This window comes from Felis catus, chromosome F2 (genome assembly GCF_018350175.1).
Source record: "Felis catus isolate Fca126 chromosome F2, F.catus_Fca126_mat1.0, whole genome shotgun sequence".
Taxonomy (NCBI): Eukaryota; Metazoa; Chordata; class Mammalia; order Carnivora; family Felidae; genus Felis; species Felis catus.
Genome location: NC_058385.1, coordinates 61,868,864 through 61,892,869, shown reverse-complemented (window position 1 = coordinate 61,892,869; position 24,006 = coordinate 61,868,864). Strand labels below are relative to the sequence as shown.

The 24,006-nt window shown below is 40.6% G+C and overlaps 1 protein-coding gene across 1 annotated transcript in view; it reads left to right on the top strand.

Annotated features, from left to right (window-relative positions):
- The window catches only part of EXT1 (exostosin glycosyltransferase 1), a 288,305-nt gene that overhangs the window by 248,346 nt on the left and 15,953 nt on the right, over nt 1-24,006 (top strand). The window contains exons 2-7 of the mRNA XM_023248762.2: nt 3,706-3,799; nt 6,077-6,184; nt 11,357-11,476; nt 19,469-19,601; nt 22,116-22,234; nt 23,334-23,429. Coding sequence (XP_023104530.1) covers nt 3,706-3,799; nt 6,077-6,184; nt 11,357-11,476; nt 19,469-19,601; nt 22,116-22,234; nt 23,334-23,429 — 670 coding nt within the window. The remainder of the gene's footprint in view (nt 1-3,705; nt 3,800-6,076; nt 6,185-11,356; nt 11,477-19,468; nt 19,602-22,115; nt 22,235-23,333; nt 23,430-24,006) is intronic.

Sequence of the window (24,006 nt, the reverse complement as noted above, 5' to 3'; positions counted from 1 at the left end):
CCACTTTTAGTTTTAAAAGAAACTGCCCAACTTTTTTCCAACGTGACTGCACCATTTTACATTCCCGGCAGGAATATGCAAGGGTTCCAATTTCTCCTCAGCCTCATGAGCACCTGTTCTCACCTGTCCTTTTGATGATAGCCATCCTCGTGGGTGATTTGCATTTCTTTAACGGTTAATGATGTTGAGGATCTTTGTGCTTATTGGCATTTTGTATATTTTCTTTGGAACAATATCTAGTCAATTCGTGGCTTGTTTTAAGATTGGATTATTTGTCTTTTGATTGTTGAATGGCAGACTTCTTTACATATTCTGGATAACAGTCTCTTACCAGATCAATGATTTTCAGATATTTTCTTTTTGCTGTGGGTTGTCTTTTCACTTTCTTGATGGCAACTTGTGGGAGAAGGAGCCCAGCCTTCTTGACTGAACTTGTCTGAGATGGAGATTCGATGAGGCAGAGCTGGGAGGGGTTGGTAATGGAGCAGACCATGGTTCAAACGCCACAGACACTCAGTGTTCTTGCCAAGATTCTGTAGCTTCTCCCGAACAAATGTTTTTCCATTTGTCATTAGACCTTTAGGACAGTTTCCAGAAAATTTAAATGAATGAGGTTTTTGGTTTTGGGTTTTTTTTTTTTTTTAATAATTTTTACCAGTTAAATTGTTGTTTTGTTAGGGAGAGTGTCCAGAGTTCCTTAGTGTCTCCCTTTGCAAGGCCAGCCTTCTCGGGTGTACTTTATAATGCAGATTTCCAGGTAATTTTACACCTGGAGTTCTGATCATCCTCTCCTAATTATCAGATGATTCCTTGATGATTCCTTGATAAGCCTAGTGACTGGAGAAGGGTATTCTCTGCACAACATCTGCAGGACTAGAACAGGGCCTGGGACATAGTGTTTTTTGAGACAGTGACTAAAAAATTGAATGAGTTCAAGCATCGAGAAGGAGGTAGATGTGGGTGTGTGAGAACACCAAAATGGAGAGATGGGTCCCAGAAAGGCTGAGTGGGTGGGCACCAAACACAAGTGTGGCCCGCCTGGGAAAACTGCCCCCCCTTTCAGGGTATCATTACTCCCTCAGTTAGAACACACTTATCCATTCATAGGTTCCCTCTCACTAGAGCCCGAAAGAGAGGCTGGCTGACGGACTGAGCATGGTTAGAAGTCTGAAAATCATTGTTCTAAGTTTTGTGTGCACATGTTCTGTATATGTCTTTATGTGTTAAACATACATTGTATACACATGAGCAGATATTTATACATATATATATGCATATATGTGTGTATATATATATATATATATGCACACATACATTTATACAAGGGTTTTGGAAACCTTTGGAGCAGTGGGATATTCTGAAAGGACATTCTTCTCTCTTTTTTTTTTTTTTTTAAGTTTGTTTCTTTATTTTGAGAGAGAGAGAGAGTGTGTGTGACCATGAGCAGGGGGAGGGGCAGAGAGAGAGAGAATTCCAAGCAGACTTCACACTCAGTGCAGAGCCCTACACTGGCTCCATCCCATGAACTGTGAGATCATGACTTGAGCTGAAATCAAGAGTCGGATGCTTATCAACTGACGGAGCCACCCATGCACCCCAGAACATTCTTCTTCCTCACCTAAAAATAACATAAAGAATAATGGAGTGTTCAGACAATCTCTAGTCATTTTGCTGATGAGGAAAGTAAGGCCCGGAGTGCTCATGTGTTTTATTCCTAATGTCACAGCTACCTAGTGGCAAGGATGTTCATCCCACATCTCCCTTTACCTGCTGTATGAATGAACACAAGCTTCAATCATGTAAGCTTTATCCCCTACATCAGCAAATACTCCTGTGCCACCACTTAAAAACCAACACCCTAGAATAACTGTCAGGTGATTTTTTTGCTGTAAGTTTTCTGCCTTCTCTCTACCTCTACTCCTTCCCCAAAGTAAATTCTGCAACTGGCAACTTTGAAACTTGTTACAATCCAGAACATTAATAGGGTTCTACATTTTTAGCAGCCTAATGATGAGGGTGTAGGACCTTCTGTGCTAATCCCTCAGGGGTTTCTATTCTGGGCACTTACTAAACTTTGCTGTAGTCTGAAGTATATTTGACCTTTTTATATTAAAACAATTTGAGTTTAAACTTTATAAGTATATGTGTGTGTGCACATATTTCCCTCTTCATCGGTTAAGGGAGAGAGCCAGACATTTTTTAACAGTTGAATTTGAAGATACTTATCAATTACTTCCCCGTGTTTGGTGAGCAAAGGAGAAGGCATTACCATCGTAATTTAATATTTCTTATTTAGCCAAATTTGAGCCCTCTTAAAAATCTTTTCTACTTTCAAGTCTATTTTGCAGTTTAATTAATGCAGCAAGGGTTTTTATTTTACTCTCAATGGAGATAATCTTAATCCATTCATGGTGACCTTTTCTTGTGCAAATTAGTTGTACAAGCTTGTTTAAGCAAATGGTCCTTTGCATGATGTCTCTTCTTAATGACGGGTTTATAATTGAAAATTGGCTTACTCCCATATGCCTAGTTTGTATGAGAATATAAAAATAGATGTGGACTTTAAAAATATAAATGTATATATCAGTATCCCAAAACGAGGAGGGAAGAATCCGATGCCTTCAGGCTATGATTAAATTAGACTATTAGAGTCAGAAAATGCTGGTGACATATGCTACTGTCAAAGTCACACCTGTCTGCCGAGCATTGCAAGCTCTTGAAAAATGAGAGTGATTTCATCTTAGCTCTGAGAATCTAGGCTTGCACAGGGCACGAGCCATTTCTGCTTCCCCAAGTTTGCTTAAACTCATAATGAACCTGAAACTGCGTGTTTAGGAATGTGTTTGCGGAAGCCACTTTTAAGGGGATATCCCTAAACAAAATGAAATGCTTGTCGCCTTTCCTGCACTTCCCCAGCCTAAAGAGACAGCCGGCGCTCATGTTATATTTTGCCTTTTTTCAAGCGCAAGAACCGTGTTGTACCGTCAAGTGGTATCTGAGTAAAAGAAACAATCCTCTTCTGCACCCTGGTTTTCCGCACCCCACGCTATGCTTTTTTTTTTCTCCTGTTATTCTTATTTTCACATTTCTTAGGCCAGCTCCTTCTGTCTCTCTTGTGTTTCCGCTGTAAGTTATGTTATCCATTCTTATATATGAGTATTTGTCTGGCGTCGCTGCATATTCTTGGTTAAACGTAGAAACTCCAGCTTGAAGGAGAAAGTAAATGTTCTGTGCTTGTAATGGAGGTTTCCTGGGTAGGTTTTAACAGCATGGTTTTGTGGGGTGGGAAACAAGGACAGTCTTAGTTTTGCTGAATGACATGGCATTAAACAAGAACTACTCGTTGTGATCTTTTGCTTTTAAGCTCATGGGGACAAGACATTTGATCAAGACACAAGAAATCTGATTTTTGGAAGCAAACCGTGGGCAAGCCAAATTGTTACTGGGAACATCAGACTTGCCTTTCATGTACTGCTTGCAAAACACCCTAACTACTTTGCCCCTCGTGAAAGTTCACATTTGTTGTTCATGCAACACCCCTCACTCCCCAAAGGGGAAGTGAGAACTACCTGCCCAGCGTGTCTCCTGAGCCGCTCTGGGTAATTCCATGTTACGTATACACCCGCAGATGTTCACTGACCCCTCCCCCCACCCCGCCACTCCTCATGGGTCTTCGTTTGCTGATTGTTCCTCCTCTCCTTCTAGGTATGATTATCGGGAAATGCTGCACAATGCCACTTTCTGTCTGGTTCCTCGTGGTCGCAGGCTTGGGTCCTTCAGGTTCCTGGAGGCTCTGCAGGTAAGAGACCCTGAGACCTCCCCAGAATAGGGCTGAGGACTGAAGTCAGGGTGGGTTTAACCTTAACCCTTCTGCGGGGATCTAAGCAGAATGCATAGTTTGCCTTGAACACCTGGAACCTGTTTCCCCAAGAAAGTCTGTGACATTTTTTATAAGAGAGGGGGCGGAAAGAGGATTCACTCCTTGTCTTTGGACCTGAGAAGATTCAACTGTTTCACCACCAGGGAGGAGGTGTTCTTCAGAGACATGTTTGCCGACAGAGGATGGATCTGACTGCCCAACAGCAGCCTTGCAGATACTTTTCTGCTCTTGGAAGCCGGTCTCAAGAGCACTGGCTTAAGAAAATGACTTACTGGGGGCACCTGGGTGGCTCAGTTGGTTAAGCATCCGGCTTCGGCTCAGGTCATGATCTCGCAGTTTGTGAGATCGAGCCCCACATCGGGCTCTCTGCTGTCAGTGCAGAGCCTGCTTCAGATCCTCTGTCTCCCTCTCTCTGCCCCTCCCCCACTCAAAAGTAAGCATTGAAAAGAAAAGAAAAGAGCATTGAAAAGAAGAGAAAAGAAAAGAGAAGAGAAGAAAAGAAAAAAAGAAAGAAAATGGCTGATTGGTGGTGCTTCCAAAAAATAAATTGTCTTGGGGCACCTGGGTGGCTCAATCAGTTGAGTGTCCAACTTCGGCTCAGGTTATGATCTCATAGTTCATGGGTTCGCTCCCCACGTTAGGCTTTCTGCTGACAGCTCAGAGCCTGGAGCCTGCTTTGGATTCTGTGTCTCCTTCTCTCTTCTCTCTCTGCCCCTCCCCCGCTCATACTCGATCTCTGTCTCTTGAAAATAAATGTTTAAAAAAATTTTTGTAATTAAAAAAAAAAAGCAAATTGTCTTTTCTGCCCATCCTCCTCAGTCATCTCTTGGTACCTCTAAATTCCAAGAGTGATGCACAATGGGTCACGCTATTCACTTGGCCCAGCTATTCTGAGGCTCTGCAGCTCCGGGGCCTGTGTGAGGTTCTGCTCATTAACCTCACTCTGCAGAAATGCCTCACCTGATGAGACACTTGTCCGACATTAACCACCTGAGAGTTGCAACCAGCCCTCCTGGATCTCGAGAAAGCGTGCTCCCAGCTAAGATTCTCCTCCTCCACTCCTTACCTCTTGGCCTCTCTGTTCTTCCCCCTCTATGTTCTGCACCTTGCCAGAGTCTATGCTTTTTGCACAGTACTCCGTAATGTATGCCATTCTGTCATGTCCTTCAACAGAAGAGCTTCCTTTTCTTTAAGGTCCTTTCCAGTGCGCTCTGTGTTCCGTGAAGCATACGGTCACTAATGTTCTGGTAGCCTCGTTCGGATGTGGCACGAAGCAAATTGTTCTCTGCTTTGGAACCAGACCCGTGTCCTTAGCCTGGCGTTTCTTGGCTGTCAGATCACTGTGCAGACAGTACATTGTTACGACAGTGGTTTGGATCCCTCCACAGTGACACGGAACAAGGTTCTGGCTCAGATGTTTGCACAGCAAGGGAAAGGTGAACACCCTGTAATAGTTAAGTCCACAAAAAGCTTCATTAGGAATGCCAAGCCCCATTTTGCTCTTTGTTGCACCTGACAGTGGGATAAACCACTTCACAAGCAGACTTGTGGCAGTTACATTGACAAAACTGTTTATATTCAAGGTTGGTTTTATGCTAGGATATTGTTGGTGCATGATTTTGTTACATCAATAAAACTTCTCAAACAAGGCCAGCCGTCTCCATGGAGGTAAGGTCAGCCAAACCATGTACTAGAATAGAAATGGGGTTTTAGCATTTGAGGGCAAGACTTGCAAACATTAAAATCTTGGCTGGATATGTACAGCCTTCACATGACTTGATAACTCATATAAGCTTACTTTTCCTTTTTGGTTTTTTAACTTTCTTTATTTTGAGAGAGAGAGAGAGAGAGAGAGAGAGAGAGCATGAGCAGGTGAGGGGCAGACAGAGAGAGACAGAGAGACAGAGACAGCATCCCTAGCAGGTTCTGCACCCTCAGCACAGAGCCTGACATGGGGCTCAAACTCACAAACTGTGAGATCATGACCTGAGCCAAAATCAAGAGTCAGAAGTTTAACCAGCTAAGCCACCCAGGCACCCCCGTAAGTTTACTTTTCTTCTGGACTAAGCAGTCTAGGATCCACGCAATGATCCAAGCAAGAAATGCCAGTAATTGAATTTGCACTGATGTCACCTCTGATTGGAATGTCCCCCTGCTGCTTCCTTCACACTCATGAATGCCCCCTTCCTCACCCAGGCTGCCTGTGTCCCTGTGATGCTCAGCAATGGATGGGAGTTGCCATTCTCTGAAGTGATTAATTGGAACCAAGCTGCCGTCATAGGCGATGAGAGATTGTTATTACAGGTAAGGAAGGGGCTCCAGCCTTCAGCAGATGAGTGTATTATTGCTGCCGCCGTCCAAACTTTCAAAGAAGATGAATCCAAAAGGTCAGCTCTATAAAAGAAATTTTATCAGGAGAAAATTGCCTGTGTCGTGGCGAATATGAAGTCATTTAATATGACATTGTTCACTTTCCAACACAAAATCCACCCAGGTCTAGGGAATATATTTGGAAAAGGAGAAGTGGCAGGTGAAGGGCATGAACTTGAAAGGAAGAAGAGGTGTACACCCATCCTCTTCCCTATCCAGGAGTTTTAGAAATGATACAAGAGAGCTTTTGTACCATCCTGCCACTCCATATTCCTTTCCCTTGTTTCTGTAATTGCCTTCAGATTAATTTTCAGAAAGAGGGAGGTCTCTAGGGTTGATTCGTATAATTAGTGTTATCATTGCTCAAATGATCTGGTCTGGGAGCCTGAGCAGTGTTAATCTTTAACATGTATATTTAAAAGAGCGGCCTCTGATAAAATTGGTTTTTTAAATGTATTTTTTTGCCATTTGGATCTCTATTTTATTTTATTTTATTTTATTTTACTTTATTTTATTTTATTTTATTTTACTGTAGCAAGAACACTTAAGATGAGATTTATCCTCTTATTTTTAAATGCACGATACATTATTGCTGACTGTGGGGAAGTGTACTACATATTTCTTGAGCTTATTCATCTCGCTTAACTGAAACTTTATGCCCACTGATTAGTAACTCCCCATTTCTTCCTCACCCCCAACCCTGGCAACTAGCATTCTGCTCTTTAGTCCTATGAATTTGGCTGTTTTAGAGACTTCAGGTAAGTAGAATCATACAGCATTTGTCTTTTCTGTGACTGGTTTACGTCCCTTGGCCTAATATCCTCCAGGTTCATCCATGTTCTCCTGTATTGCAGAAATCAGACTTAATATTATTAAAATGGTCATTTTACCTAAATTGATCTACAGATTCAATGCAGTCCCTATCAAAATCCCAATGGCATTTTTTTACAGAAGTAGAAAACTAATTTTAAAATTCATATGGAACCACAAAAGACCTCAAATAACCAAATCAGTCTTGAGAAAGGACAAAGCTGGAGGCATCATAATTCCTGATTTCAGAATACATTACAAAGCTACAGTGATCAAAATGATATTGTACTGGCATATAGAGAGAGATACAGACCAAATGCACAAAATAGAATGCCTAGAAATAAATCCACTCATATATGGTCAACCAGTCTTCTACAAGGATACCTAATAAAAGTTTGAACTTCTCAGGAGCTGCCTGGGGAGAGGAATATGATACAGAGAAATCCAAGGGCAGTAATTGTCAGTCACTGAGGATTTCTAAAGCCCTTTCATGTAATAATATTGTAGGTTCCACATAATTTGTTATACTCCTTTCTCTAAAATTATAGAATATTTTAATGTTTTCCTTTGATGGCAGTATATACTCTATCTTGAACTACCACAATACGGTAGAATGGTTTTTTTAATGTCCTAGCTTTAAAAAAAAAATTATTGGGAAAATTGAGTTTCTGGGGCGCCTGGGTGGCTCAGTCAGTTAAGCGTCTGACTCTTGATTTCTGCTCAGGTCACGATCTCATGGTTTGTGGGTTCGAGCCCCACATCAGGGATGTGCTTGGGATTCTGTCTCCCTCGCTCTCTGCCCCTCCCCCTCTTGCTCTCTATTTCTCTCTCAAAATAAAGAAACATTAAAAAACAAAAAAAAAGACGGGGCGCCTGGGTGGCGCAGTCGGTTAAGCGTCCGACTTCAGCCAGGTCACGATCTCGCGGTCCGTGAGTTCGAGCCCCGCGTCGGGCTCTGGGCTGACGGCTCAGAGCCTGGAGCCTGCTTCTGATTCTGTGTCTCCCTCTCTCTCTGCCCCTCCCCCATTCATGCTCTGTCTCTCTCTGTCCCAAAAATAAATAAAAAACGTTGAAAAAAAATTAAAAAAAAAAAAACAAAAAAAAACAAAAAACAAAAAAAGAAAATTGAGTTTCTAACTCTCTTGTTGCTTCTGCTTGTGCTGCTGGCCAGTCTGCTAGCTGGCTGGTGAAGTAACACAGTAGTCTTCCTAAAGTAACGGGTGACGTACCTGTAATCAAGAGCGCTATGGATTAGGCAAGCCAAGCTGAACACAGCTCCCAAAACATGGCTCTCTCTGGTACTCAGGTAGATCACTCTATGGCCCCTGGGACCTCCAACACAAAAGAAGACTATGTCACCTAGCAAAATCCTCCCCAGGCAGAATGGCATATGCTGAAAACATTGACTCATGAAAGGCCAGACAAAACTGATCTGTGTGGGTCCTTTCCATGTTGCCTCTTTCCTCCTTTTTATGATTTTTTTTTTAAATAATACATGATCATTACAGGACGTTTGGGAACTAAAAGGAATAAAAAACATCAGCCCTAATATCTCCCGTTGTTTACCAATGCTCCTGTGAATTTGATGTGAATAACTTGGGAGTTTGTCTTGGACAGGAGGGCATTCCGGGATACTTGAGTGCGGTTGTCCGGCTTCTAATGTTTCACCAAAGGTGATATGTATTTCACCTTCCGCAGCAGTTTTTGGCTTAACTCTGAAGATTTTGTTTTCGATCCTGCACCCACCCAAACTTGCTCTCGTTCTCCCATCTCGTACGCAGTCTGTCTTTGCACAGCTGCCTCCATATTGAACAGCGACTGCACTGTCGTTGACAATGGTTGTAAAGGGCTGGCACCGAGCCCAAATGTCTGCTCTGGGAAGTGTTGTTGTTATGTTACAATTTTTCGTTTCTTGTTTTAGAACAGCTCGGATGTTTTTATTTGAATATATTCTTGTCATTATGTCACCAGGAGAGCTGAATGTTGCTTTCCTATATCTATTTCGGTAGATTCCATTAGTTTTGTTGCCATACGTGACCTTTTATTAAGACTTCATTGAGTTCTGCCACACTGAACAATCCGGCCAAATTGGAATTAATTTATCACTCTCGCATATACCTGTCTCTCAGGACAAGCAGATTAATAACCAATAGCCAAATGCCATTAAAACTTGGAACTCTTGTCTTTTCAGTCACTTGGAATTCTCTTCCAGAGCACTTTGCAAAGGGCTGTCACTTATATTATACGTACAAACAGGTAGCATGTATTTTATTTGATGTCCCAACATCAAATTGTGGCTTCTATAGAAGAGGGGAATGTACCGGTAGGTTAATGTATGATATTCCCTCTCTTCTTTCATAACTTCAGCCCACTTAGTTTTCTGGAGACTACACAGTGGCAGTAGCTTTTGGCATTTTCTAATGGACTGGTTTCCTGTGATCATGACAAAACAGTGAAGTCTACCTATAGGACTCTTAGAAAGTACCATTGGCATTTAGAAGAGAACCTGATCATGAAATTGTTCATGGTAGCTTTTTCCTAGTCTTTTTTGGCAATCTTGGTAATTTTCTCAGTAAATAAAAATAGTCTTTGATGTAGCAAGGATCCACAATATGGATGGTTTTTCTACCTTCTCCAAGGGTATTTTACTTCCATTTGACCTTGAGCTCTGATTCCGGGCTAATGTTTGCCTGCCATTGCTTTTCCTTTACCTGTTGCCTCCATGCTTCTTCAGTGGTGGGCATCCAGATACACACTTTGGGGCACAGATTTGGTATCTGCTTTAGGATATTGCCAAAGCAAGTGAGCTTGTCCTTGTGTTCTTATTGTGAGGCGGTTTCTTTGCTCCTTCGAAGAATAGTCTTAAGTCAAAAAATGTGCTACCACCTCCTTCTCCGCTAGTGGAAATTCAGATACAGGCTTGGTCACAATGCCGTGAGTAACTTTCTTATTAAAGCAGCTAACAGAGCATCCCTACTTCAGCCCAGGCCCCCACATCTGTCTGATTGGTTACACATTAGCAAAGCAAGCATGCAGAAAGAGGTGAGCACAAGAGAGCAGTTGCTAATCACAAGGACTCTTCTCTAAGAGTATAGACTCCATAAATGAAATAGACCTTGAACTATAGGTGAAGATAGGGAGCAAGCCCAGCAAACTCACCAGAAACCCAGGAAGTACATGTCAGACAGAGCTCCAGATCCAAGCAAGTTCACATGCAGACATTAGGCAGCAATTGATCCAACTTTGACCCTTATGTAAGTAATAATAATAATAATAATAATAATAATAATAATAATAATAGTGGTAGTAATAATTTGCTATGTTAATTAAGCTTCCCATGTTCTAGGCACTGTGCAAAGCACTTAGATAATCTCCATTACAACCTTGTTATGTTCGTACAGTATCCCCATGTTATAAATGAGGAAATGGAATCTTTGAGAGATCAAGTAACTTGTCCAAGAAAACACAGCTGGTAAATGTTAGAGCCAAGAATCCCACTTTGGCCTAACTTCTGGTGTCCCTGTGCTTAATCATTAAGCTATACTGCTGGTAAAAAATAATGATATCCCTATGGTGGCTTCAGATGGCCATGTTCAGTTTAACTCTTATTTCTTGAATAAAAATCACTCTTCTAGCCTTAAAATGTGTAGCATGATGGACAGGACATAGATCTCTCCTTTAAAATCATGTAGCCTGGTAGAGAACAGTGATGGCTGAACATGGATGATGTTTGGCACATCATTGGGGTAAGTGCTAGAGGCAGGAAGAGAGGTCGGGGAGCAGAAGAGCTCTCAGGGTGAGGTAGCAGGTGTGTGCATATAGAAATGACTGTCCAGCTGCAGATTAAATGGAGAGACTCAGAGACATTCCCTTAAAAGCCCTTTTGTAGATCATTTGTCGTCCCTGGCATGGCATGTCTTGGAAGTGTTTGGAGGATGATATCTTCCAGCCTTTCCCCAAAGATGATAGCTTCTTTCTCTATAGAATGTGGTTGTGTGCAGGACTGAGGATTTGTGGAACCCTGAACAACTGATAAGCTGCTACCAAATCTTAGAGGTAACTTTAACTTCCATGCATTAAAGGTGGTTAAAGCTGATCCCCAGTAAGTATCGTTTGTCTGTACGTGACACCTTCTTAAGGGCATTTCAGTTTAAGGATTGGTGATTTTTGGGAGATCTGTACGCTAGAACCTGAATGCTATGAAGTATAAAAGCCTAACCCAGGTGGGTTATTTTGATCAAATGGTATCTCATTGTTTTACAGTTCTAGTTATTATGTGTTCACCTTGTGTTACAGATTCCTTCTACAATCAGGTCTATTCATCAGGATAAAATCCTAGCACTTAGACAGCAGACACAATTCTTGTGGGAGGCTTATTTTTCTTCAGTTGAGAAGATTGTATTAACTACACTAGAGGTAAGTGAGACCACTTAGCTCTTTGTCTTGAATAATGGTCCTTTATACACTTCTGTTGGCTTTCTTGTCTGTTATTGGTGAGGTGTAATTGAGTCAAATGCGACAAAACTGAATTTTATGTACTTGGATATGTCAGTTAACCCTCTTTTACCTGCCCTGCCAAGCCCAAGCAAATCCCTCCATTCCTAACAAAGCTCCATAGGAGAAAACTGACATGAGGAGAAATTCCACTCCTTGACACAGAGATTGGCTCAGTCTTACATCGTTTCAGCAGTATGTGGTTAATGACTACCCTCCTGTCCTTCACACTCAGTGACATCCTTTGAAGACATATTTCTGGACCTCATTTAGAAAACCAATAATGACCAAGTAGGGGAATATGTTCTACCATTCTAAAAATATAAGCAGTTTATTGGACACCAATGGCATTGGGGTACAACAAAAGTAATTTTCAACCCCACCTGCACAACCCAACCAGCATCAGTGTTGTCGAGAAGAAAATCAGGATTGCACCTCTCTGGTGCAGAAAGTGTTAAACTTTATGAATGCAGAAAATCTTCTAGGCATATGGGTGCCCCTTGTAAGTTGCTTTTTATTAAGGCAGGAGGGAAAAAGGAGAGGGAAGCATGGAGATGATTAAAACCTTTGGAAGTAGAACAGATAGTGATGGCCCGAGGCTACACCACACTAGCACAAAAAGCTAAGAAAAGATTTAGGAAACTGCACACTCATGAATTACAGGCTTGCAGGAAGGAGAGCAGAGGTCCTCTCGTGAGGCACAGCATTGAGGTGATTCTGAGGTGTTCGCATAATGCAACGGGGGCATTTGTGGCCTCACTTTGGAGTATTTACTTTGGAAAAGTGTTTACTGCTCCAGAAGCTAATGGGATTTGTAGCATACACTGAGAAGTCTCAGTAGTACCAAGGAAAATTGAAAATCACCCTGTCTTGTCCACAACACTGTTCTCCTGCCATCCTGGGTATCACAGCCTGTGCTGGTCATGCCATGAGCACAGTGGGGTGTTTACTTGCCCCGAGCCTAGCCTGGGCCCCTGCTCTGGTCAGAGTCTTCTCATGAATGGTGCACATTTTTTTTTCATCCTGGATCTCAGTGAAAAGGGCTATTTAGGACCCAGGCCCAGTCCATGAAGGGGACAAGGTCAGAATGGCTTCCAAGGGCTTCTTTATTGCAAGCAAAGCTCTTATTCCTTAACATTGATTGCATTTTCTCTTCTGTTCACAGCAGCAGATTTGAATATATAATAGACCTTACTTTTCTATCCTATCTTCCATCCAAGACCCTTCCTGGGCCCTTCTTAAGGAAAGTTGAATGTCAGTTCTTTTTCTTTGTGGAACGAGTGCTTTTTATTTAAACAAGTACATGTATAATGGAAAATACTTAAAGCATACAAATAAAATCATCTCCGCATACAAAATCGCTATTTATGTATAGGTATGCACAAACACATATATATTGGCTTTTTCTATGTGAATTTATACATATGTTGCATTTTTTAATTTAAAGAATAGTCTTTCGGGTGTGTCTGGCTATCTGGGTTGGTAGAGCTTGCAACTCTTTTTTTTTTCAAAGGTAAATTTATTTATTTTTGAGAGAGAGAGAGAGAGAGAGAACAACCAGAGGAGGGGCAGAGAGAGACAGGAAGAGAGAGAGTCCCAAGCAGGCTGGCTCCACACCGTCAGTGCAGAACCTGACATGGGGCTTGAACTCACGAACCATGAGATCATGACCTGAGCTGAAATGAAGAGTTGGACACTTAACTGACTAAGCTACCCAGGCTCCTGAGCACGTGACTCTTAATCTCAGGGTTGTTCAATGTGAGTTCAAGCCTCACATTGAGCATGGAGCCTGCATGGAGCCCATATGTACCTTGGATTGCAGGTAACTTGTTCTGTGAGTGTTCCTCAAGACGTGCAGACATTTCTACTAAACTTTAACGTGATGAACGGGTGATGTCTTGCAATATGAGTACGTGATGCCAAATGTCACATCATCACAGCTGAGCCAATGGTTCTTGAAATTCACTTTGATATACAAGTGTTTTGGATTACAAGCATATTTCCAAAATGAATTATGCTCGCAAACCAAGATTTCACAGTGTATATATATATATCATATATATATATAACTTATATATATAATTTATTTAGATTATAATTTATTTAGATTATACATATAATCTAAACTTGTTTATAATCTGTTTTTTCTGCTTTTAATAATATGCTGTTAACATTTTGTCATGTTAGATGTTTCTATACTGATTTTAGTGACCATATAATATTCCATTCATAATATCACTTAATTTCTTTATCCTCAATTTGAAGACATTACAGTGGTTTCTGCTTTTTAAATATTTATATGCATTGTTGAGGCAAACAGTCTCAGCACCAAATTGTTGTGCAGGTTCAAAATGACTTCCTGAGGATTAATTCCTTGAATTCAAAGTCCTGGTTCAAAGAATGTGACAAATGCTAAGATTTCTAATAAGTTGTCAATTTTCCTGCAATAGAATGGAACTAATTTATATTCCCTCCAGCTTATATGAGAGGGCCTGTTTTTATTATTTTGGGTAATTGTCACTTTCACCAATATTGGACATTATATCTTTCAAAATGATAAATCATTATTATTTAACTTATATTTCTTAGGCTATTAGTAAGAATGAATATTTTTCATATTTCTTAGGCAACTCACAAAGAAATAGAAATGGCCACAACTTTGTCCCACTTTTTCTCACTAATTTTTAAGAGCTTATTCTACTAAAAATATTAACCCTCTGACTCTCTTGTTGCAAATATTTCCCCCAACTTGTAGTATCCCTTTCTATTATGAGGCAATCTTTCCATCTGTGGCGTTTTCATTTGCTACTACTGTTTAGAAAAGATCTTTTGACCGATAATTTAATTTATACACACACTCCCTTATATTTTTCTAGTACTTTCATGGTTAACTTTTTACATTTAGCTGTTTAATCCTATTTACTTTTATATATATGATCATATATAGGATCCATGTTGAAAAAATCTTTTTTCTTTTTTGACAGATTATTGTGTAGTTTGTCCCAACATATTGTTTTCTTTCCTCAATATTGTCACATGCCACATTTATGCATCTTTGAGTCTGTTTCTGGCCTTTTGTGGGTTTTTTTTTTTTAATGTTTATTTATTTTGGGAGAGAGAGAGAACAGGAGAGGCAGAAGGAGAGAGAATCTCAAGCAGACTCCACATAATCAACACAGAGCCCAACATGGGGCTTAATCCCATGAACCATGAGATGATCATGTGAGCCGAAACCAAGAGTCGGATGCTTAACTAACTGAGCCACCCAGGCGCCCTGTTTCTGGCCTGTTGATTTTGCTCTATTAGTTGTCCACTCTAAAATACCGAGGCCACTTGTTTTCATTTTCCTGCTCTGTATGTCATCCTTTGGTGGACCTCTGTTTGTTTACCTAACCTACTATTATTGACTGTTAATGTTGTTTCTAGTTATTTATTTTGTATAGATCTAGATCTAGATATCTTTATCCAAGCAATGAGTTTCTGCATGTATCTTAGGCTACAACTCTATTTCTTTAGGCTAGAGTCCTTAACGTGGGATTGTTGCTGAGCCAGAGTCTAGGTTCATGATAAGCATTGCCAAATTACCCTTCCAGAAGGATGCATCAGTCTGGACTCTCATAAGCCATCTGGGGGGACACCTTCTCTAGCTATGCTCTTGTGAGCCTTAAGGATCATAATTAAAACACACACATACACAACTTTGCAGATTTGCCAGATGAAAGATGGTATCTCATTAATTACACTTCTTTTGAGTATTCTGCATAGAGCCAGTCTCTTGCCTATTCAGTTAGCAGTGTGCAGTTATCCCGAGAGAACAGTTGGATGTGTTATATTCATCAGAGTAGAATCTTAAGTCAAGCTGTTGTCATCTCTGCTAGAAAGGCCTTCTTCCCCTTGGATTTAAGCCATGCAGTTCTTTAGCGACACAGTTGTTTTGAAAACACTATGAACCATATACTTCATTCAAATTTATAGCAACTGTCAAATCTCTGTATATAGTTCCAAGATTGGATTGTAACAGTTTGACCTCTCAACCGAATTGCATGAAAGATACCATCCAATTTCCCTTTTTAATTCAGAATCAGATTACCCCAGAATTCAATGTAACTAGAAAAGCAGAGAAAATAGCAAGAAATGCCATCCTCATACACAAATAAAGCCAACATGTTTATGAGAACAACCTAAGTATCACATATCAAAAATATCTCCTCGGCTTAGAACTTAGATGATATAAGTCAGTCTGTACTAGAGCTACTAAGTTATGAGGATAATTCAAAATTGCCCTTAGACAACATAGATTTGAGGATCCTTTGTTTTCAGGTTGTTCTACACTCAGACTCTAAAACTTTGGGTCTTCCTTGCTTGCTATACATGAGGCCATGGAAGGGGATTACTCAGTCTTTGAAGATTATGAGCCTTAGTGTTGTAGGTAATGCTTAGACACAATTGAAAACAGGACGTCTTCTCTCCAATGCCAGGGTCAAGTTGTTAGTGCATTCCGCTGCACTGCACTCTGTCATGCTTGGGAGTTGGCTAGCATTTCCAGTCTGATAGAAACTTCCTCATTCTGCATCTTGGAATTAAGGAGCTATTTAATAGAGCTGGGCTCTTTGGAGCTCAGTTTTTGTGTGTGTATGCAAGTTGAGAAGTGATGATGGGACAATGATCAAATATTGCAAAGACAGTGCTCCTTCATGGATTCCATTATTTGTCAGAATATTGCACAGCAGTGACCTGGCACTAATGATTAAACCATACGAGCTCAGGCAGAATCAAGGTGAGTGAAAGAAAAGTGCACTAGATTGTAATAATATATGAATAGAGCTAATGGTAGTTTGGAAAGCACATTTTTAATGGAGTTTTATGAATTTTTTGTCTTCAGTTACCTAACAATGCACATTCAAACCGTGGTATTGCTGATGCTGTTGTACAGTGAAATATTAAAATCAATGAAATAATGGAAATAGAATGCTTTGGCTCAGAGTAAGGTGGCATATGGTGGCACTGTGTGTGAGAGGCAATATTGCATTGGTCAAAAGACCAAGTCAGGGCCACACAGAATGACTGTAACCTGTAACCAGTAGTCCATTATTTAGAAGACAGATGGCACATAAAAAAAGAAAAATAAGGAGCCTGCCATTCTTCCCTTTGAATTCCTATTAATGAGAAATATTATCCTTATCGAGGGTACCATTTGGGTCTATAATGAAGAACTTTTGTATTATGAGTGTATATGTATCTATGTGTATGTTTGTGTTGATTTTCTTTATAGCCAAAGAAACGCCCAACTTCTAAATGTCGTGTCTTATTCCACAATGATAAAGATTGAGCTCTAGACCCCTGAAAGGACCCCAGGAGCTGTCCAGTGTAGCAATAGGGAGAATTGGCCATTAGGAGAGGGACAGAATGACTTTTCTGTTTGGTGAGATGAGATCCATACTTGTTCAGACTTTTGAGAAGGCAAGTTGATACAAACCTTTTAGAAAACATTTGTCAGTACATACGAACTGTTTTAACAGTGTTTATACCCTTTGACAAACTTCTAAAGAATCAATTTTAGGGGCGCCTGAGTGGCTCAGTTGGTTGAGTCCAACTCTTTATTTTGGCTTAGGTCATGATCTCACGGCCTGTGGGTTTGAGCCCCACATTGGGCTCTGCTCAGAGCCTGCTTGGGATTCTCTGTCCCCTCCTCTCTCTGCCTCTCTCTCTCTCAAAAATAAATAAACATTTTAAAAATGAATCAATTCTAGATGTGGAAATTTTTAACTCGTAAATATATTCATTGCTCTGCATGGAAAAAATTACACTATTGTTGGTCCTTTAGGATACATAGCCCATGAATACTATTAACAATATGGAAAGACACCTATAATATCTAATATCTGTGATATTAAAACTATGTACAAATGGAAAAATCTATGCCTAGAAAATGGATTCAGGAATGAGACTTTTTTTAAGGCAAAAAAGTCAAGTCTTAAGTATAAAAACTTGGGCAGCTCTTCCTAACAAATTCTGAGAGGTTGTTAGAATTTACATGATATTTTATTTTACTACAAATGAGAAAAGTGAGACATAAAGATGGCAAGTTGCTTGATCCAGGTTAAATTAAACATTTCCTGTTGCTCTTATAACTTTCCCGATATCTTCCTATCGAGATTCATTTGAAGAGAGTGTAACATGCCTACTGGTATCTCAGAAGATTGCTATAACTTGTTGTATCCTTGAATTTGAAATGATAACAATATTGTGATACTGAACCAGAAGGAGTATGACAATGAGAAGCATACTGCCCCGAGACTCGAAGTGAATGGTGAACCACTTTGTGGCATCCTGAGCTCCATGTCATTCATATATATGTCGGATTTATGATGCTGTCTACTTTCAATTTATTCTGTGTCTTGATGTCCAAATTCATTTAAGTGACCACATAAATTTGGAAAGCAAAAAAAGAGGATCTAAATGAAAAACTAAAAGGGAAAATAGACAGTAGATTTGGAAGGTATAAATAATATTATAAAACTTGAATAAATGGTATAGGAAGTGAAATCGTTAGCCACATAAAAACCCTTAACAACCATAAGAAGTTTCTCATAATTAATGCCTACACAACAGCATTTTTAACACACCCCTGTTGTACCACAGAGTGTAAACATTCATATTTTAGCTAGCTTCTTAAACTCTCCACCAAATTAGAAACCATTACCTAGCCATATAAAATTAGCAGTTTTGATCTGGGAGTAAGAGAAAATACAGAAATCACTAAACTAAGATATTTGAGTTCTTTCAAATTACCTCCTTGCTTCCTTGCTTCTCTCTCATTAAGAAATATAAACATGATAAGGTTTGCAAAAAATAAATGTAGCTTGCTTTATTACTTATCTATCACTATGTGGGATGAGACAAATGTGTTAATAACCTTAACAAATAATAAAGCTCCAGTTAAAATGGTCTTTACTTAAAATCACGTTGCATTAAATGGGAACCTGGAAAATAATGATTTAGGTCTTAAATCTCTTGAGAGGCATGGTAGGCTTTTTCTTTTATTTTTTAAGTGCAAAAAAAAATTGCTACAAACATGAGATCCTGTATCAAGTTAATTATTTGCCAAATCATATCTTAATGAGTGGATGGTATAATTACAAGAGTTTGAAAGTCACAGAGAGAAATCTGTAAAGTGGACTAATCATGTTCATCTGACAAATGATTCAGGATGGGAGAATGTTTGACTCTAAATGTAGAATTTAATGATCTGCGAGGTCCCAAAGTCCAAAGAAACTAATGAACTAGCATGGCTATTAGTCTTTATATGCCATGATTCTTGTCCTATTATGTGGGATGTTTGGAGCAATTGTTAACTCACTGCTTTTTGAGGTGAAATGTAAAAAACGTCAGCTAACCAGTATGCCAAAGTCCTACAGTTGACTTTGGAAGGAAAATGAAATATGACAGGTAAATCTGCCTCCTAAATTAAAGGAACAGATCAGAACTTCAACAGCTTCTAGAATGTGCCATGCCTTCTGTACCCTCCCCACCCTGTCTCCACATGGATATGTGTGTGGACCGAGAATAGATCATCCTGGCAAGGATCTAGAACCACAGCTGGAGGCTCGACCATCAAGGCACTCTGCTTTCAAATGAGAATGGACTTACTATTATAGAAAGCCAAGGTAGAATTTATGGTTAAACTGAAGTTTAATTAGGAAATTTGGTTAGCCATAAGTCATCTCTTTCTCTCTCACACTCTCTTCCATCGCTCTGTCACTCTGTTTGTGTCCCAGACGCTTTTATCTGTGAAGAATTTGGGGGTAGTCGCTACTTTGAGGGTCATCATTCCCCAGATTTGGACTGAACACGCTCCTTATCAAATACCATCAGGGTTTCATCCTCACCACACACTGTGTTTTTATTTTCTAGATTATTCAGGACAGAATATTCAAGCACATATCACGTAACAGTTTAATATGGAACAAACATCCTGGAGGACTGTTCGTACTACCACAGTATTCATCTTATCTGGGAGACTTTCCTTACTACTATGCTAATTTAGGTAAGTGAGTTCCTTTCAGGGTGCTACCTTGTGTTTATCCTCCAGCTGTTGTCCAGGTTAAAGTCCCTTGATTTTTCTGTTCTAGAGCAGGGTCTTCCTACCAGCCTGCATGGGACATTGCTTCCTAGGGCCCTGTCATACATGGCGTATCGAGATCAAGAATTATAAATCTAGCAGAACATTGCAAGATGAAAAAACTCCTTTCTTGTCTGAGCAGCACTTCACATTTAGTGGAGTCATTCCCTTTTGAGACATGGGCTCCCCCAATGATGGATCATTTTGAACATGACGAAGGGTTTGCTGTAATTTTATGTCTCCTCTTATATGAAATGGAACCAGAAGAGCGCTCCCTAACTCTTTCTTGTTTCTTCGTTTGCGATCTCAACGTATCTCTCTCCTACCAAAGAAAAGTGGAATTAACAAAGGGAATGGAGAAAGATTTAATAATGTATGACAAGAGACAAACCTGTTCACCCATTTAACATTTATTGTGCTCCTCTTATATGTTCCATTAATGCAATGCTAGGTGGTAGAAATAAAAAATCAGATGAGACACAATCTCTGCTCTCTGGCAGCTTCTAATCTAATCCCAATGAGGAAAAGGGAATGGGCAGGGTCCTAGACAGAGCTCGGCTATTACTGCCATAGACGTTTACGTTTTTGCAGCCCCACTTTGTACTAGTGTTAACAACATCTTAGACATTTCCCCTCATTCACAGTTCCAAATTGGAGAAACTCTGGGACAGGAAAGCATCTTTCAAGATATTATGGGGAAAAGACTCTAGATTTTCCGCCCTGTGCAGATGTTCCCCATAACGATCTCACCCGTGAGTTGTGGGTGTTTAATTTGAAACTGATAAAAAAGAAACTGAACGAAAGTCCTGGCCCGAAGTATCAACCAGTGACAAAGAACCCTTTAATCCAAACCAAACATGTTATGGGGACTGGTAGTAAAACCAGGGTTAGGGTTAGGGTTAGGGTTAGGGTTAGGGTTAGGGTTAGGGTTAGGGTTAGGGTAATACATTTAGAATTTGGTAATTTTTAGAATAAGGCCATATTTGTTAAAAATCCCTACGTATTTTTTGTAGAGCTAGTGAGATCTTCATGGTGAGCAAGCACATTAGAAGTGTGTACATGATGCTGCTCAAACTAGTACAGGAAAACGTTAAAGCAGTGACTTGTCCTCACCGTGAAAAAGGAACCCCTCCATCATATTTATTCTTCCTTGGCAAAATTTTGATTGTGTTTCTAGATAGTGGGGAAGTTAGCTTCTTTCTAACATGCTATTAAAGTACCAATTGGAAGATACAATTTGCTCTACAAAACACCCATTGAATTCTTTAATATGTATAGTCTGAGTCTTCCCTTTACTCTACCAACACCAAAGCTGAACTTGAATGTCACTGCACACTCTTGTTTGCATTTAAGCTACCAAAATGCAAAATTTGTGGGTCTAAACTAGTGAAGTCTTAAAAAGCTGTTAAACCTGTCTCCATTTTCTTAGTGAGTTCTTACGGAAAAACTCACTTGAGGGAGAAGCCATCTCACTTCTTTCGCTTTGGTGGCAGTGCCTGTTTTGCATATTTATGACACCTTTCTACCTAAGGCTTCAGAGCACAACAGTTGGCAGAGGTCTGGGTCACACACTTATTCTCTCAGTTTCTGTCAGCACCGCACAGAAAGAGCTTCTTGGGAGCATAGAAGCTTCCACTCCCAAATGATGGTGATGATGACAGTGATGATGATGATGGTGATGGAGATGATAGCCATGAGCAAATATTGAGCACTTACTATTTGCTGTTTCTGCTGCTACCTGCTTATAAAGCATTCACTCCTTTAATTCAGTTCTGATAATAACCCCACAGGTTTGATGCTCTGACCCTGAGCCCCATTTCATAGCAGGGGAAACACCGAGGGGAAGATCCCACCGCCACTGGGGGGTAGCACAGAGATTCAGACCTAGACAGTGAGGCTCTGGATGCTGTTCTTTTAACCTTTACCATTTGCTGGTTATAATTTGAAATAGTAATAATCAGGCAAAAAAACCCACACAAAAAAACAATAAAAAACCCTTAACTACTTTATTAAGAATAAGAGCTATTCAAATACCCAAGGAGAGAGAGTACATTTTCTTAAATCCATATTACGATATAAGTGACGAGCATAGACTCTTTCTGGAGTAGAGGGAGGTAAGTGGTGGGGTGTGTGTTAAGACTTTGGGTACCTAAAGAGCAGACGGGTGATCAAAAATGCATCCCCAGGGGAGGAAAATGTTATCAAAGGAAGAACCTGCAGATACACATTGAGCTGTAAATTATCGAGGTCCTGGAGCCTCAGGCAGCAGTTAACTAGCAGCTTTTCACCTTGTTTTTGTTCTGTCAGGACATAAGAGGTGCAGGACAAATATGCTAGGAGGGAACATTAGCTTAGGGTGAGGCAATGGAGCGAGGAGGAATGATTTTCTGAGTGTTGTTTTTCAGTGTTTCATTGGCTCCTCTCCCCTTTCTATTTCAGGTTTAAAGCCCCCCTCCAAATTCACTGCAGTCATCCATGCAGTGACCCCCCTGGTCTCTCAGTCCCAGCCAGTGTTGAAGCTTCTCGTGGCTGCGGCCAAATCCCAGTACTGTGCCCAGGTGAGTGGGGGTGCCAGCAGCACCTGCCTCCTCCAGCTCAGCGGACCCGAGACCCCCCCCACCCCCCGCTTTTACCTGCCCTCCGCTTTGCTCCCTGGGACTCGTCTAACGTCATGCCCTGCTACTCCCCTTTCATTTGTCATGCCTTGTTACTCCCTTTTCATCAACGTAGAGGTTCTTGGAAGTGAAATCTAGCACAGGTAAGGGATGGGTTACAAAGAGATTTTCCGCTGGGGTTACGTTTAAATATATACACCAACACATTCTTTAAAGAATGCGTAAGCACACTATTTTGTTTTTAAATGTCACCGTGGTAAAGTAACATCAGAAATGCCATGGGAGGACCCAGAAAACTAAGTTTCAATGGAAGGAACAGACTTGCTGGTTTCAGGATGCATCTTTCATAGCAACTATGACTTAATTATAAAATTGGGAGCAGAAGATTACATCTTTGACAATAAAATTTTCCAAATCAGTGTCACTCCAATACTCTTAACGGTGGTTTTCTGATTTGTAAATGAGGTTGTATAAGAAGGCTTACAAACAAGGAAAGAATTAAATCATGTTGAAGTATGCCTTTTGGAACACATTTATTGGAAATAATAAAGTCAATAAAATCAGCAACCAATGCTGATTTGGAGAATCCAAATCGTGAGCTTACCAGGCTGGTTCCTTCTTGAATTCTGTTCTCTCTCCCACATTGTGTGGAGTAGCACTGGCTCATAGCCAGAATTCAGATGCTCACTATATGTTTTTATTTAATTTGGTCAGTGTTGTTATCTTGCTCATAGTAAGACATCAGAACTTAGGAAACCACTGTATTAAGATTCAGCAACCCTGAAGTTTACTTCTCTTCTCCCCAGCTTTCCCCTACCTCCTTGTTGTGTTAGGTTACTCTTTCTGCCCTGTCTCTCTAGTTGTTGAGGTCACCAGGTTCTGAAGGTTGTGTGGGAGGGGACCCTCTTTAAAATTCAAGGTTGATGTCTGCCTCCTGCTAAGGCTTCCGTCTCTTCTCCCTCTGTCTCGAGAAGGAGCTGGGTTGGAGGCCTGTATAAAGCCAGCCTTCCCGAGCCATCTAACGATCCCCTTTCCCTTTCAGATCATAGTTCTATGGAATTGTGACAAGCCTCTACCAGCCAAACACCGCTGGCCTGCCACGGCTGTGCCTGTCATCGTCATTGAAGGAGAAAGCAAGGTAGGATGGGAAGGTGGCCCTGAGTGTGGAACCACATGGAGCCTTTGTTTCTCTGTGGGGTGCTTTGGGCACTGGCTCTAGATTACTTCTTCCTGCCCAGGGGAGCTTCTGGCCCTGGACTCTTTTCTCTAAAATTGCCCCTGGGGCCCCTGGGTGGCTCCGATTCGTGAGTTGGAGCCCCCACATCGGGCATCGGGGACTCTCTGCTGTCAGTGCAGAGCCCACTTCAGATCCTCTGTCTCCCTCTCTCTGTAGCCCCTCCCCTGCTTGAGTGCGCTCTCTCTCTCTCTCTCTCAAAAATATAAATAAATAAATGAATACATACATACATACATACATACATACATACATAAAATTGTCCCTGTCGCTGAATATCCTCAGCTTTGATTGGGTCCTAATACTAACTTTTTAGGAGCTTTGTGACCCTGAATATATTTTCCTTCTCTGAGCCTCAGTTTCCTCATCTATAAAACAGAAGTAATAACACATACTCGTAGGGTAGCTATTAGGATTAAATGCATTCAGGACCTGGCAATGGTGATCTTTCTGTAAAAGATGAGTATCCAGATGAGGCTGC